The sequence below is a fragment of the Microtus oregoni genome, unplaced genomic scaffold (assembly GCF_018167655.1).
Source record: "Microtus oregoni isolate MIOR12 unplaced genomic scaffold, Mior012 000046F_ref0000063, whole genome shotgun sequence".
NCBI classification, from domain to species: domain Eukaryota; kingdom Metazoa; phylum Chordata; class Mammalia; order Rodentia; family Cricetidae; genus Microtus; species Microtus oregoni.
Genome location: NW_024543220.1, coordinates 4,919,559 through 4,936,495, shown reverse-complemented (window position 1 = coordinate 4,936,495; position 16,937 = coordinate 4,919,559). Strand labels below are relative to the sequence as shown.

At 38.8% G+C, this 16,937-nt stretch overlaps 1 protein-coding gene across 2 annotated transcripts in view; it reads left to right on the top strand.

The window, feature by feature from the left end:
* Nucleotides 1-16,937, top strand: part of Tpk1 (thiamin pyrophosphokinase 1) — a 362,458-nt gene that overhangs the window by 133,471 nt on the left and 212,050 nt on the right. For both annotated transcript variants that reach the window (XM_041634882.1, XM_041634881.1), the window contains exon 5: nt 7,126-7,198. In XM_041634882.1, coding sequence (XP_041490816.1) covers nt 7,126-7,198 — 73 coding nt within the window. The remainder of the gene's footprint in view (nt 1-7,125; nt 7,199-16,937) is intronic.

Below are 16,937 nucleotides of genomic sequence, written 5' to 3'. Positions count from 1 at the left end.
AGAATGTCTATTTAACTGAAATATATCTCTATATATCTAGAAAATCCAACTAACATGACTACAAGCTTGACTATTATTGATGATTATCCATTAACAACCTATATTTTTAATTATACATTACATTTTTAAATGAACTACACAATCACAATACCTTAATCAATATCAAAAATACATATAACAAAATTGACCTTAAATGTCTATCAATAAGGCAAAATTTATACCAATGCAAATTATTTATATCTATATCAAGAATTTATTCACATCTGAGTAAATGGTAATCTTTCTGCTACAAACAGCATCTAGTAGAAATGTTGAATAGAATTACTGCACTCTGTGTTTAAGAAGTACAAGCTATAAACTTTGTTTTTAGATGCACATTGAATACTGGGAACATAGTACATGCCTTCAGAGAAAGGTTGCTAGATTGTGTGTAATATATAAGAATCCACCTAAATAGGTTGTTTATTATCTTTAGCATAACATATAATTCAGTGTACACACTATCTTTGGTGTCCAGTTCTGTAGTGTACACTGCAGGTTCCGTGCCTGTGGCTACTTCACACCTTTCCTTCCTCTTTCTTTTACTGTTTCTGCAGCAAAAATGATGATGCATTTTAAGCAGAGTTGGTAGTAAATTTAAAATTTGCTCTTCTTCCAAAATTCTTTGCCTAAGGTTTTCTATTGAATTATCTTTTCTACCTTCTATGTCATCATTCTTTACTCCGGCTGGGAGAATCTCACAGTGAAAAGACTGATTATCTTGAGTAAATATGATCCTGTCCCCAGATACTACCTACCACTGACATTTGAGCAAAGCTGTAGGCAGACACTGCTTTTCTTCATGCCTGGAAAATCCATTTGCACATGTCATGGTCAGCAGCAACACTTCACATGACTCATTTAATAGTCACCTGGAAGCCAGGGAAGACAGAAATTCACTCCTGACAATGCTTGTTGTAATAGTGTCTTATCAGGACATCATGATGAATGTTGAATTTTTTGATTTAATGCATGATTATAAAATCAGTGTTAAATATCTTTTCAAAGAATAATTGGTCTCTTTTATAACATTTGGATGCTGATTTTTATTTTGAATTATAATGTAATTCCATCACAAAACTCTTCTAAAATGCATATTTTTAACTGTGTGTTGGATGTAATTCCAGTGGTGAGGAGTCTACGGTAGGAAACTGAGTTCAGGGTCAGGTTATGGATAGACACCCTGTTTCAAAAAACTATCTGTGGAGGGAAGCACCATCTCTCCAAAGTCTTTGTTGTATTCACACTATAAAATATTTAGAAGTTACTTGTATGTTTACTATTAAATATAATTTATAAATAGTATATAGCCTAGAGGGGTTAGGGGCATGTCTCTGTTGATAGAGTGCTTGCTGTCCAAGCATGAGGACATGAGTTTTATCCCCAGAGTCTATGTAATATGCCAGGTCTGGCAATATGGGTGTATAAGCCTTGCTGTGAGAAAGTAGAGATAGAAAACTTGGCTTTTATGATAGTGCAGTTCCCCATCTGGAAGGGAAACCCAGTGCTACCCTGATCTGATAGCCTATCTAAGCTATGTACTACCATACCTGACCAAGAAGAAACCACTGAAGAATATCAGAGCATAGATTACAGGTCATTAAGCCCCAAGGTACCATCTATACCTGTGATTGGTGAAGATCTTTATTGCTCCAAATGTCAGTCCAGCCTTCACCCTCAGGTAGGAGCCACTCCTGTGTCTCTGAAAAGTGCGCTGCCTCTTCTGCTTAGATTCCCTTGACCATACAGCAGCCAACCAAATAAACTTAGGTTCTCTGATGTCTCCTACTCTGCCCAGAAGCAGTGTCAGAAGATGAATCTCTCCCTTGTCAATAACTTGAACTTCCTGATTTGTCAGGTGGGAAAAGTAGAGATTGAGGGCCAACAATAAAAGGTAATTCTTCACATTTTAACAGACCATCCATGATCATTTAGAGCCTGACCTGAGATATCTATCATAGACACCTAAAGTATCCCCAGAGTGCCCTGTGATTCCTTACCCAAGAGGCCTGTTCCCAATGGGATAGGCTACACTGCAAAATCATTGTTCAGCAAGATGGCCACATATCCATCCAGATATGAGCAGATTCCCATCTCAGTTGCTGAAGAATAGATTCTAGACGTGATTTTTTTTTACTTTCTCTGTTCTTTCTTTTATCCTTTCTTTTGCTTATGCTTCTGTCTCTCTCCTCCACTGTTTCCTTCTTCTCAGCTTCACCTTATTGTATCATTGTCAGCTTCTATGTGCTCACTGCTTTGAAGAACACCAAGGTTAGTTAGTCACGTCTGCCTCAAAGCCTTATCTTCTAACCAAAGCTAAAAGAAACAGAGAGCTGTTACTTGTGAGAGGTTTCATGCTATTTGAGTAGTAACATTTTCCTTGGAGGCAGAAAGCAGGGAGGACTTTCTGGAGGGGTAGCTCCCCACATAGTTTTTAGGAAACGGATTTTAAAAGATAGCATTTCTTCATATGTTATATTTTTTACAAATACTAGTCCCTTTGGTGATTATATGTGCTGGGCCATGAGCCCATCAATTATCTCAGCCCTTTCTGGACTCTGTCACTGATAAGTGATGAATTGTGATTCAGTTGGGTGGGGGATTTGGGGCATCTTTTAATACTAAGTCCCCTGCTTTAGACTGAAAATAACAAGTATGTTATTGGGATACATTTCTAGAGTAGACAAATGCAAATCTCTGTCCCTGCAGTCAGCAACTAAGTCAGCCTAAACATAATCTTCGTGTGCAAACTGTTATTTATGTCAGAACATAACTCCTCTACATATGAAGTGCCATTCCTAGGAATGCCTTCAGAATCCCCAGGTGCCATGATAACAGGCACTGTGTAACATGTGCAATAGGCTTTTAATTGCAACAAAAAAAGTACAATTCAGGAAGTTCCATATATCGTATTTTATGGTGGAAACTTGTAATAATCTTGGTCATCTTAGCATGAATGTCAGGTTATTTTTGGCATGAATCTTATTAGAAATAACCATATTGATTTAATAGGAATGCTGCATGGAGAAAAATATATTAAGAAATAACCAAAGTCAGTTATCATTTGTCTATATAATTTTGTTTCCCTATTAATATTTTGTAAAAAATATAAATGAGTTTAGATGATTTACTATTTTACACTATTCTTTATGTTAGATAAAAGGGAATCTAATTCTTTTTAAAAGATGATCTAGTCTCTGGGACAGGTGCTCAGCTGCCTGAGTGTCTCAACCTTTATTTTTCATTTTTTTTTGTTTTTTTTGTTTTTTTTGTTTTTTTTTTTTTCGAGACAGGGATTCTCTGTAGCTTTGGTGCCCGTCCTGGAACTAGCTCTTGTAGATCAGGCTGGTCTCGAACTCCCAGAGATCCGCCTGCCTCTGCCTCCCGAGTGCTGGGATTAAAGGCGTGCGCCACCACCGCCCGGCTTTATTTTTCATTTTTATTTATTATCAAAATCAATATGCTATTTGGAGACTGCCAAATTGTTTCTAGATATCTAAGGGACTACAATTTGGGGAGTAATATGAGTGAGTCCCATTAGGAAGTTTGCTTGAACCAGATGGTACGGATGGGAGCCCTCAGCGGAAGTGGCTTTTGTGCGCAGTGAAGTGGTTGGACACTGGTCATGCATTCACTTGGTTTGATCTCAGCTGTGCAGAGATAATGGAGAAATTAGAGAAATGATTCCTTTTACTGTTTTCAGAACTAATACTCTGTGTTCTAAAATCTTATTAATTTATATATGGCAAAATAGCGTCCAGTGGAAGTTTTTTTTAATGTTTTGTTTTTTATTACTTTATAAATAATACCATTCATAATTTCCACTTCCTCCCACTCCCCCACTTCCCCCTCCAGTCCAAAGAGAGGGCCGGGTACCCTGCCCTGTGAGAAGTCAAAGTCCCTCCCCCACTTTATCCAGGCTTAGAAAGGTGTGCATCCAAACAGATTAGGATACCAGAAAGCCAGTACATGCAGTAGAGACAAAAACCAGTGTCATTATCATTGGCTTCTCAGTAAGCCCCCATTGTCAACCACATTCAGAGAGTACGGTCGGTCTGATCACATGCTTGTTCAGTCCCAGTCCAGCTGGCTTTGGTGAGCTCTCATTAGATCAGGCACACTGTCTCAGAGGGTGGACCTACCCCTTGCGGTCCAAAAAAAAAAAAAACAAAACAAAACAAAACAAAAAAAAACCCTTTTGCTGTTCATGTTAGTTTTTACTGGCAAATCACAATTCTATACACTTATAGGTACTGTGTAATGTTTTGTTTTGATGAATCATGCACATACAATATAGGATGATTAAATCAAAATAGTGTACACAATGAAATTCAGCATTTAAAAGGAAGGAATCTTGTAATTTGAAATGACATAGAACATCCTGGAAGAAACTGTTAAGTGAAATAAACCATGGTTGGAAAGCTAAGTACTGCATAATCCCACTTTTATATAAAACCTTAAAGAATGAAATCATAAAAATAGAAAATAGGATGTTAAGAGGTTAATGATGACATGGGGAGGGAGACAATGGGTAGAAATTGATCAAAGAGTATAACAGTTTCACATAGAAAGGAAAACTGAATTTTGAAATTTTGCATACCAGCATGAATATAGCCAATAAATATGTATATTTCAAAATATGATAGTAAGTTTCAAATAACAAAATGATAAATGAACAGTGGAAGCTTTTAAAAGAAGCTTCGAAAGTGTGTGAATTTATTTAACCAGAAAACAAGTAAAGAAAAAATAAAATAATGGATATAATGACCAAGGAAGTTTTGAGGAAGATTATAGGAAGACTTTTGGAACCACTTAAGTTCCAAGTCTGTTTACTTTCTAATTCTGTTTCTTCTTGAGGCCACCTCATGTCTGTTGTACCCAGTCATGCAGTGAATAGTTCATAAATGAGTAATGAACAACATTTGATTGAGTCTTACTAGCCCACATTATGTCTGTGGTGAAGGTTATTGTTTCTTATTTGTCTCTTGAGACTTAGAATTAAACTCGGGGTCTCCAGAATGCTGGGCAATTACCCTACATTGAGCCATGGCCCGCTGTTGATTTTTGCGGGAGCTCTTCTTCTATAGCCCATTGTACTCCCAGTCTTCCTACCTCAGTCTCCCAGTACTAAGCTCCAGGCATGTCCCATCTTGCACTGCACTATGTGGTCCACATTGTCATCCATCTTCCTCTCAGAAAAAGTTGTGTTAACTTCAGAGAAAATTGACCCAAATCATCTCAGTCAGATTTACCTTGACCTGCGAAATAATGTTTATAGTTGAATTAAGAGCTACAGAACAGTACCAGAGACAAGGTTTGCTTATTTTATCATTCAGTCTTCACTAATTTTATCTCGAATGCAGAAATAAGGTGCTCTGAGTTGTATTTCTTACTTAAACCTCAGCCCATTGCTGAGAACCAGGTCAGCTGCCTACTGCTAGTAACTGGCACACCGTGGGTAAAGAAAAGAAAATATGCTTTTGTTTCTCTGCCCATTAAGTAAAAATGTCAGCTGTGTCCCTTGCCTCTGGTAAAGGCCTCCTTGGAAATAATGTAGACCTGCCCCTAACCCTTCGGATTCTGAGTTGAATATTTCCAGAGCCAGAAGAAGACCGCAGAGGTCTTTGCTATTACGATCCATACTGATCTCCCAGGTCTGGGACTTCCTTTCTTTCCACATGCAATACCTATAGAGGTAAGACAGTGTCCTTATTTCTTTGAATCATATAACTAATTAAACAAACATGTACTGATATAATTCTCCTGTTACATGAATAGTAGAGTATTTTTATACGAACTGAAAATACACATTTCCTTTACTATGCATTCCTCACCTGTGGGAGACTCCTATCTCATTCTGCTGGAACATTGAAAAATCCAAGGTTATTTTCCCCTCCATAGTTAGGGGTATTCAGTGGGGTAGAGAAATTCTTCCAAGTTATGTAAGTTCTTTTTTACAAAGTAAATGATGACTTTCAAAGATTAGAGTTAAATGAATTTTTTTAAAATGAGTTGAAAACATAACAGGAAAATGTATTAAAGTAATTTCAATATCACAATAAATTCCATATTTGGGAATTTATGCTCTTCCTGTGTAAAACCTGGGGTTCTTTTATAAAGTATATTGATTGAGTAGTTGATATTTTTGGGGGGAAGAGCAAACATGCCATGTTATTTCTCCCCTTCTACCACATGTGTTCTAGATGGAAATCATATTCTGACAAGCACTTTCCTTCCTTCCTTCCTTCCTTCCTTCCTTCCTTCCTTCCTTCCTTTTTTTGAGATAGGGTTTCTCCGTGTAACTGTCCTGGCTGTCCTGGAACTAGCTCTTATAGACCAGGATGGCTTCTGACTCAAAGAGATCTGTCTAACCTCTGCGTCCCCAGTGCTGGGATTAAAGTCATCCACCACTCACTCCTGCCCAGTGATGATAAGCACTTTTATCTGCTGAGCCATCTACTGAAGCAACAACACAAGAAAGAGAGAAAGAAAGAAAGAAAGAAAGAAAGAAAGAAAGAAAAGAAGAGGAGGAGGAGGAGGAGGAGGGGAGGGAGGGAGGGAGGGAAGGAAAGAAGGAAGGAAGGAAGGAAGGAAGGAAGGAAGGGGAAAAGAAAAGAAAAATGGTCTTTATATGATTATTTTAAGACTCTTATTTTTAGAAATATGTCATCAAGTATTTGGAAAGTGTCAGCTCAACTTCATCACAGATCCATTCTGTTCAAATCCCTTGAAATCTCCTAGCTTATTTAAGAGTTAAATGACATAAAGATCTATGTACAGTGAGAAGTTACTAGAAAAGGGGGAAAGTATGTTTCTTAGTTGAGTTTTTTTAAACAGTTGCCTTCTTCAGTACTTATTTCTTTGAAACAATAAATGCTGATGGTTCAACTTGAGCTTGTGGTTGTCGGTCTCCACTGTCCTGAAGCCAGGGGTGTGTGCTAGGACTTTTCATCTACTCTGAAAACTGTCCATGTTTCCTCTTGTTTCAAGTATCTTAATTTTTCCTCTGGTCCTTAGAACTGTAGTTTAAAAGCTCACAAATGAATGGATTGGTCTAGTTAACTTACATGAAACTGTTTCTTTCAGCTTTTTGCCTGAATTCATCAATGGGGACTTTGATTCTATTAGGCCTGAAGTCAAAGAGTTCTACACTGAGAAGGTAAAGCACACTCACTTTAATACTCAAGCTTTCTCTTCTGCCATTGCTCTCACATGACTGTCTTGGATGGTGAATATGGATTGAAAAATCTTTGCTTATTTTCATACTTTTTGCTGTAGAATTGTTAATATATTAAAAAAAAGTTTATAGTTGACAAATGGAAACATAGTATTAGAAGATCTATCACCATCAAATATGTAGTAATCAACACTTCAAGCATATTCAGTATGTTTATAGTTTGCTAGGCATGTTAATAACCTATTGCTGTTTATATTCTCATTGGTTATTATGTGTTTTCAAAAATATTTTATCTTATTTAACAAATGTGTTGTATTATTATTTTACTTAACCAATTCCCAATGAATGTATTTAAGCTGTGTCTATTTTCTCTCAATGTAAACTTATGAAAATGTTTTTAGAAATGTTTTTATAAATGTGCGTAATTGTGTATTCCTTGAATTTCAGAATCAAAGTTTTTCTATAATATTTGTTTTTTTTGTTTTGAACAAAATTACTATGAGATTAGTAATAACTACTCTTCTTCACTGTTATTGCAAATTTTCTTAAGATTCTTGACACTTAAAAACCATATAAAAGGTCTAACTGGGGATGATGGAATCACACAGTAATGAATTACAGTAGTTACTGATTAAAGAAACATTCCACAAGTTTTAGAATTCAATACAGATATTTTAATGGACAAGTCATAGTACTAATGTATATTATTTTTAACTGGTACAGCCAAATCATACGTATTTTCTTTTAAAGAAACTGCAGTGACTGTGATCATAAAGTAAATTTCTTTTATGGCTGGGAAGAGATTAGATAATTTTTTTAATGCACAGGAAATAGTAGCTGAATAGCTACAGGCAAGCAATGACTACTAAAAGTGGCAGAGGGGGGCAGAGAAATGGCACAGTAGTTAAGAGCACTGCCTACTCTTCTGGAGGACCAGCTTAATACCCAGCATGCACGTGGGAGCTCACAAGGTCTGTGACTCCAGTTCCAGCGTGCCCCTGCACAAACATACATTTGTACAAACATTCATACCTCTGAATTAAAAAAGAATAAAATCTCAAAAACAATTTAAAGAGTGGAATCAATCTTCTCTTAGGACAAGGCCCCTGATGGTAGCCTCAGTGCACACCGCGCGTGCGTGTGTGTGTCTGTGTGTGTGTGTGTCTGTGTGTGTCTGTGTGTCTGTGTGTCTGTGTGTGTGTGTGTGTCTGTATGTGTGTGTATCTGTGTGTGTATGTGTGTGTCTGTGTGTGTGTGTCTGTGTGTATGTGTGTGTATGTGTGTGTGTCTGTGTGTGTGCATGTGTGTGTGTGTATGTGTGCGTGTGTGTGCGTGTGTGTGTGTCTGTGTGTATGTGTCTGTGTGTGTGTGTCTGTGTGTGTGTCTGTGTGTGTGTGCGTGTGTGTGTGTGTGTGTCCGCGTGCGCATGTGCACACTCATATTTAAAGAAGAGTGATGGAATACGGAAGACAGAGCTAGAGTAGGGGAGACTGTGGGGAGGAAATAATGTAAAAACAGGACTCATGTATAAATTTCTCAAAATATAATAATAAATGTTTTAGGAACAAAAGGCAAAAAGGAAGACAAGGAAAGGGGGGTGAAAGAGAAAGGAATTTAGAAATGTAATAAGGGAACCAAGGCTATTGTGAATGCAGCTCTGGGATTGGCCGGAAAGCAGGTTTATGCAAGCCCCATCTGCCCGCCCGCTGATCAGTCCTTCCCTCTGCAAGTGAAGACCATTCCTGACTTAGTGTTTGATATTCATGCTCAATTACTTCAGCACTGGCATGTTCCTGTTCATTCATCCCCGGCCTCACTTCTCATTAACCCCATCCCTCAGCCTCACTGGGAAGGAGCTCTGGCCTTGCTTACAATGCAGAGTTGTGCTAATGCATGGGTGTTAATCATAGATCTGGGAACACAACAAACAGAGAGAGGCAGGAACCAGAATACTCAAAAACACACTGAAGATATAGTCAGGTCTGACTTCTCTCTGTCTCTCAATGCTGATGGCTTGCCAAAACTAGAAATGTCAGTCTGATCATTACTGTTCAGGATGAGGAAATGAGCTTCTTAAAAATCTTTTGGATGTTTTAAATAAGGGTTTAACAATATAGGGTATTTTTCACAGTTAATATTCTTGGTGGATTTCTCTTGTATTTCTTGCTTGTTTGTTTTTAGACTTATATGTTTTAAGACAGTTTCAAAAGTTATGTTTAGCCATTTCTCCTCATTTCTAAACTGCATGGTTCTAGGCTGCATAATACACTCCAGTTTTTCCCTATGTCCTGAGTGTTAAAGTCTCTGCATTTGGAGTTACCAGGCATGCTCCTAGAGGACACAGGTGATGCCCTTCATGCAGTTACTGTGCCCCGTAGAGTGCACCCTGAGTGTTTGGCTGTGAGTTTAATAATGATGATAATTACCAGTTAATGCAACATTACACACAATTTCTGTAAGCCATTATCACCAACTTCAACAGTCTTTAAACTCTTTCACAAGTGAAAGGCCATTATCTTCACTTTCACATCCATCTGGCCCCCAGGCTGGTCTGAGGTTTCAGTGAGCTAAGACTTGGGCTCTAGTAGAGAAAGTAAAGATAAACTTCAGAGTGCTAAAATATTGCTACAACCATAGGGTAATCACAGAGCCAGCATTGACCCATATGTGGTTGAACTTTGCAAAGTATATACAAACCTATATTTACTACGTAATTCACCTTTCTTTCATGCAACTATAAAATCTCTGCTTTTTTTTTCTATGTTTGTCTTAGTTTTCCCATTTTGGGTCAGTGGTTTTAATTCAATGAGCAATATCTCTTAATAATGCTGTTTGTTTATTTTTACGTTTTTGTTATTGCTTGCCTTTTTCCCCACATTCTACCCAATTCTGAGCTCTTTTGACTCAGGTCAGAAATCACCAGTTTCGGGCTCTGTATTTTTCCTTCCATCATGAGCACATACATGTCAGCTTCCTGAGAACTTTGGGGAAAACTACACTCCCCGATTACTGGAATAATTGGGCTCTTCATTGGTTATAGGAGAAGGGACTTAAACCATGCATACTTGATACTTGAGTGATTTAGGAACCAGTTGCAGCATTTAGCTAATGCCTGAAGATGTTACAGAATAACAGGTTTTTCTATGAATATTTGCATTTAGGAACAGAGGTAAAAGGTTTTGTAAATGTTGTAATTACAGAGAGTTTGATGACCTCAGTAAAATGGTTCTTTGTGAGAGAGCTGGCCCTGAGGTCACCAGAGTGGGAGCGTTCTTTCTGCCCTTACCAGCTGCAACACATGGGAGAGAGGGTCCTGAGCCTCACGTGGGCAGCACACTAGAACTGATCTTGTTAGCAGGGCCCATGGATGAGAGCAGAACTGCCCCTCTTCCCAAGGTTAGGGGAATATGACTGCCCTCATCCCTTACCACTTGTGGCAGGCAGAAGAACTGGCCATGGAGGGCATAAAAATGGAAGAACTGGTCCTACAGCTCTTGGGAGAGCAGGCCCTGCAGCAATTGGGAGAGCAGGCCCTGCAACTCTCCTGGACAAAACAGTAGAGCTGGCCCCGGCAGTGAGTGAATGACCTGGAGCCCAGGACCTGAGAACAGGATAACTGGATCCCACTACTTGTTTGTCTGCTGCATTGTGAAAGAAATGAGGGTAAGCTAGTGGACTGACCAACCCAGCCACCACCCAGGCTCAAAGACAGGGCCCCAAGGTAGTTCACTGCAAGATCTACCTCATTTGTGCACTGCTGGCACATGTGAAGGGGCCTGACCTGCAGATCCAAAGTTTCAGGATCTCCATGACAAAAGGCAGCAACAGAATGTGCAAGAGGGCCTGGAACCAGACCATTGGCTCATAGCAATGAAGCTCACAAGCAAAGATGTATGGACTAAAGGGCATTCTGTGTGGCTCACTGGGCTACACTACAGCTTCCACACCAAGATTTGTTTTTAATTTAGCTTTGTTTATTTGGTTTGGTTTTTTTTAAAAAAAACTTTTAAATTTTGTTTTGGGGTGCAGGTTGTAAGAGCGAAGGGGAGAAGTGAGGGGATGAGGAGATGAGTGGGATCAGAATGTGTGATGTAAAGTCTACAAAAAATTCAAATTAAAAGTTTGAAAAAATGATACCATGTGCATGACAACTTGAAAATTAATTCTCATACATTTTGTAAAGAATTCTGTTGAAATGGGAAGGAGTTGCTGCCACTGCTTCTCAACATCACCTCCTTGGCTGTTTCTTGCAGAGGCTGCTTAGCATCTCTAAGGATGGATTTCCCACAGCATCCCCAACAATGTGATGAGTCTGGTGTGTGGTTTTACCTTCACAATTCCATGATGTGCCCTGCTCCACTCCTCAGTTCAGGGACAGCAGGAGACAAGGTGCAAAGGCTGGGCCAAGATCAAAATGACTAACCCTTAAAGAGTCAAATAAATTATTCAGTTACTGAAAGAGGATTAAACTAGATTATTGAATTGGGGTGATTGGTAATAGAGTGTTAGAGCAAGGACATTGGTGACCAAATATATGTTCCTTTATGTTGTAACAAGGGTTTGTACTTTTCAGAAAGTTCTGAAGAACACCAGGACCTCCTCTAGGAAGAACAGTTAAATCACTAGTCATTAGTCAAGCATCGGACTCGACATCTGGTCTCTAATTTTATTGTCCTGAGAAGAATATTGCACGATTGGCTCATACTGGGTTGCCTTGCTCAGCCTTTATACAAAGGGAGGAGCTTAGTCTTATCTCAACTTGATATGCCATACTTGTTGATACTCATGTATCAACAAGCCTGCTATGTTCCTAACAGAAACAGAGTAATGGAAGAGGGAGAGGCAAAAACGGAGGTGGGACGAGAGGAGGGAGGGAGGGAAAACTGTTGTCGGGATGTAAAATAAATGAAAAAAATTTAATTAATAAAAAAAGAATATTGCAAAATTGGAACATGCTACCTAAGAGCCAGGGTTGCAGAAGCAAAGACATGACTATGGAAGTGTATTCCAATTCCAGTGTAAAGCCAAGCGAGTGTGGCAGAAAGGCTGTGCCATGCACCACCAGTTTTCTTCTGTGTGTGAAACATTCAGGCCACCGAGAGCTGCAGGAATAGAGCTGGGGTCAAGACAGATGCCAAGGCCCTTGTTTCTCCCACCTTTCATCATGTTCTATGTTTTTCTGACTAGGGAAACATGATAAATGTGAGCATATTGCATGAACTTTTAGGAATGACTTTTATTAAACTAATGTTTCCTGACTAAATCTTGTCATATAATATTGCTGAAGCCATTTATCAAGTTTTACAGCCTGCTTTTAACAAAAATCAGAGAAGATCAAAACTTTTTAAACCTATGTTCCTTTTTATAGATTTTCAGTGAGAAGAAACTGGCACCTTGTGTTACCTCACATTATAGTCAACTACCTCTACATGTTTCTCTTACAGTTTAAAGGTGGGATTTGGGTTTATGTATAATTTTCTCTGTGAAATCATTAGAAACTGGCTTCTAGTTGAATGTGAGTAGAATATTTAAATTATTCTTAAGTGGCTTACTGATATTAAGTAATGCTTTGACTTGTAATGGCAGTTTAACAAGGAGGGTACTGATCATAAAAGGTAAAGTGGGGAAATGGGAGGAGAATGGGTCAGTGGGTTAGCATGTGTGTTAAGTAAGTCATAAGTAGTCTTGAATCTTAATAGCATACATTTAGTTTTTGTGAATAATAGTGTTTTCTTAAACTTTGAAAATAAATATTTTAAGTTGTTTCCTACACAAGTCTTTTACTACTACATGTGGGAAAAACTTATGTTTAATAGCTCTGGCTCCTTTTATGCTTGTAGTAATGATCAAACAATGATATGGGTGCAAGAATATTCTAGAACTACTAGCACTCTAGTCTAATGTGCTAGCATTTTCCTCTATTTTAAAAAAAATATTGTCCTCTGAGCTTCTTGATATCTGTTGCTTCTTATTAATGCCGCCTTAAAATATTTTTGGGAGTTCATTTCTCTAAGTATGCAATTTATGAATTTGCTTTTAGCCAAGTATCAGAATCCTTTAGAATATTTTTTGTATTTGACAAAGCCTTGGGTTCAGTTCTATTTAAATTTCATTGAATGTCTCCTGCTAAAAATATCTACACTGATCTACTCATATCTCATGAATATTATTATTTTCACCCTTATTGGTGTCTTTTTTTAGTTCTTCCTACCCATATGCCAATAAAATTTAGATATGCTAAAATTAAGTAATTTAGAGAACATAATAAATTGGACTGTTAGAATATTTAAAGTGAGCACAAATTGATTATGTAAGCACAATAAACTATAGAACACTTAAAAGCCAAATCCATTCACTTGCATACTTTCCTGAAAAATAGAAACAAAATGAAGCAAACAAATTCTGAGCACAGCAAATCTGTAGGCTTAGGCTTGAAGACTAATTAACATATGCTGTGATATAAAGCTGTTGCTGAGGGAATTATAGACAGGCAGTTTCCACTGACAGTGAATGACAGGTTCTTCCCATTCTCTGAACTGTCTGCCTGACCTTTATTAGCATCTCACCAAAGGGATGATGAGACTGCCAGAGGAACATCATGCGAAACTGGTTCCTGAATGTATCTTAATTCCTGCGCTTGCTTCATTCATGGCCCTTTCAAAATGAATTGATTGCATGTATATATTTTAGGAACATGTTTTGTTTGAAGTGATTTAATATCCTAAAGGTTTTAGGAGGGAAGAGCCTTTGACCTTTATCCACAAGTGCTCCAGATGAGGTCCATATGACCTCACAGTGCATACCTGCCCTCCTCAAACCTTTTGTATTGCATCTACTCTGGGTCTCTGGCACTATCTCTCTTCCTTAGTGACCTGGCAGCAGGGACCTACTCATCTGTCCTCCCTGTCTGTTACCAGTTTATTTATATCTTCTTCTTTTGGACCTGTTTGCAGAGCTTGAAATAAACAGTTCTATCATGTTTTTCCTCCTTATCCCTGCTGACACGTGACCTCGTGAAACTTCACATTCATGGCCATTCGTCTTGTCATCCCCACTCATCGGTAGGTTCTCAGTGCAGTCCCTATGAAGCAGGGGATAAACCTCCTATTACAACTAGAGGGACAAGACACAGGTCTTATATGATATTTTACTTAAAGAAGACTAAAAAGATGATATGAGATTGGGAAATTTGCCGTCCCATATATCTCTTCTGAAAACCCACAGTGAACAGTGCCATTTTAAATAAGTCTGACAGAAGTAGAAATTTACCTTAATACTTTTCAAATGTATTTCACCCCAGAATATCTATATTATTCTTCTGTATTGGTTTCCAACTAGGCTAAAATATACCAGGATGCTGCTAAGCCTGTTTCACTATTTCAAAACCTTTTATTGAAAATTAAATGAACTTACTCTTCTTTCTAAAACCTACAAGAAAGAATAGCAACCCTAAAGAGGTATTTTAAGGCATTAAAAATACACCTTATATGTGAAGATGGGTACAGATCTATATATGAGTGTGTGTGTATGTGTGTGTGTGTGTATGTGTGTGTGTGTGTGTGTGTGTCCAAACTCATAGAGTACACAACACTGACAATGAATGCTAGTGTGAACTGTGGACTTAGGCCAACAAGGACATGTGTCTGTAGGTTCAGCTGTAATGAATGTGCCACTCTGTGGAGAATGCAATGCTAGACCAGTGGCAGAACACTTAAGGAGGAATTTTTATTTCACTGTGAATCTAACTTGCTCTAAAAGTAATGAAGACTATAGATGAAATTATTCTACAATAAATTAATTAATATAAGTAACTAAGATAGTGGCAATACATTTTAAGAACTTATAATATGCCAGTTTACATGTGTTTCCATTATAAATTCATTTAGTCTTGGCAGCAACTTAATAGAAATATTATCTGCATCAAACAGATAATTAGAAAGAAAAAGATGCTGAGTGACTTGTACAAGATAACACAACTAGGAATTGGTTGAAATAGAACTTAGATAAAGAGGCAATCTACCTCCAAAATCCATGCTTTCTTCTAGTCACTGGGCCCCATTCATCTTGTGTGATCATGGGAAATTTCTCAAAAATAAAGCAGTGCTTCTCATGATCCAGAAGTACTGTCGACTCCTTTACATAGGATTTGCATTTTCTGTAACTTAAGTCTTGCTGTGTAAGTTGTTCTAGGTATCCAGGCATCATTACCCATGAATTTCTCCAGTATTTCAGTCCTTCCTGTCCACATCCTAGTCTTTCTGGAGACAGGTGGAAGAAAGCTCTGATAGGTAGAGTAATTGAGCACTGGAGCCTGTTAATACCTTCAGTATTTCCACTCCTTTCTCACTTACATCCTAGACTTTATAAAGCAAGTGGAGAAGAATCCTGATGGATGGATTCGAGTCTCTTTTTATATGTATAGTAGCTGTGATGGAATGGTACCAAGACCAATGTCATGTCCCGGGTCGGGATTCTTCTAGGAACAAATAATATCATTCGGGCAGTCTCGCTGAAATAAAATATCTGTGCATCGTTTTCAAGGTTCTCAGTCACCACTGTGATTCTCAAAGAGAACCTAGAAACCTTGTCTTATAAATTAAATCGTGGCTATGATTTAACATTGGAAAGGTTCCATAGCAAATTAGGCAAAAGGGCCCAGATTATGGTCATGAAAGAAAGTCACCAGTTCTGAGTCCTTTGTCATTTGGTCATTGAAGGTATAATTAATCACTTTGTGACAAATGATATTGTTGTTAGAAAGCTCATTTGAGGCTTGGCCTGGAAATGTACCAGCGGCTAGTCACATATATACTCAGGCCCTCATGTAGCATGCACTTCAAACCAGACCTCTAGAGGAAAGAAACGAATGCTTAGCCGAAGCCACATTATTTGTATCAAGTCTGAGAACAATCAGCCTGTTACTGTTTAGAGGATTGTATCTATTAGTGGAGAGAGCTATTGACTGATGAGGTCCTCTGATATCAGCCAGGGGTCCTTCTTACAGGCTGGCTTGTGTGAGAGCAGCAGGCTCAAGAGTGCTATGAAAACTCCAGTGGCTATTCTGCTTCCCAACACAGACATGAGTGATATGGCCCAAGCTGGGACTGGAGCAATGTCTGGGTTCCTGGCCCTGCCACAGTCAGGGTCTATCTACATTGTTATTTGAGGCTTCTGTTGCAATTAAACGAAGGCTATGCAGATGCCCAGAATCTGGGCCACAATCTGGGCAATGTGGGTATTTGAGGGCCACACTGCTACTGGGTCCATGCCTGAGTGGTCTACATAGCCAATCGGAGCCATGGTGACATCCAGGCCTTGGATGCTGCCAAGGACTATGTCTTGGTCCCTAATCCAACCAAAGCTAGGGTCTCTGTTGATATCTATAGCCTATATTGCCACCAAGGGTCATGTGGACATCAGGGCCATACTACCACATAGGGTCATGTTAGTGTCCAATGGCTGAACCTCTGCCAGGGCCATACAGATCTGAGTGGCCTGCGCCACCACCCAGGGTTATGGTGTCAACTATACCTGGGCTGCTGCCAAGGACTATGTCTGGGTCCATGGCCCTGCCGCACCTATGCTCTGTGTTAATGTTCATTTGCTACCACACACACACACACACACACACACACACACACACACACAAAACCCAGTAAAGATAGGGCTGCACAGCGTTGGTTCCACTCCTCACTAGGGAGAACTGGCCCTGCAGCTCACC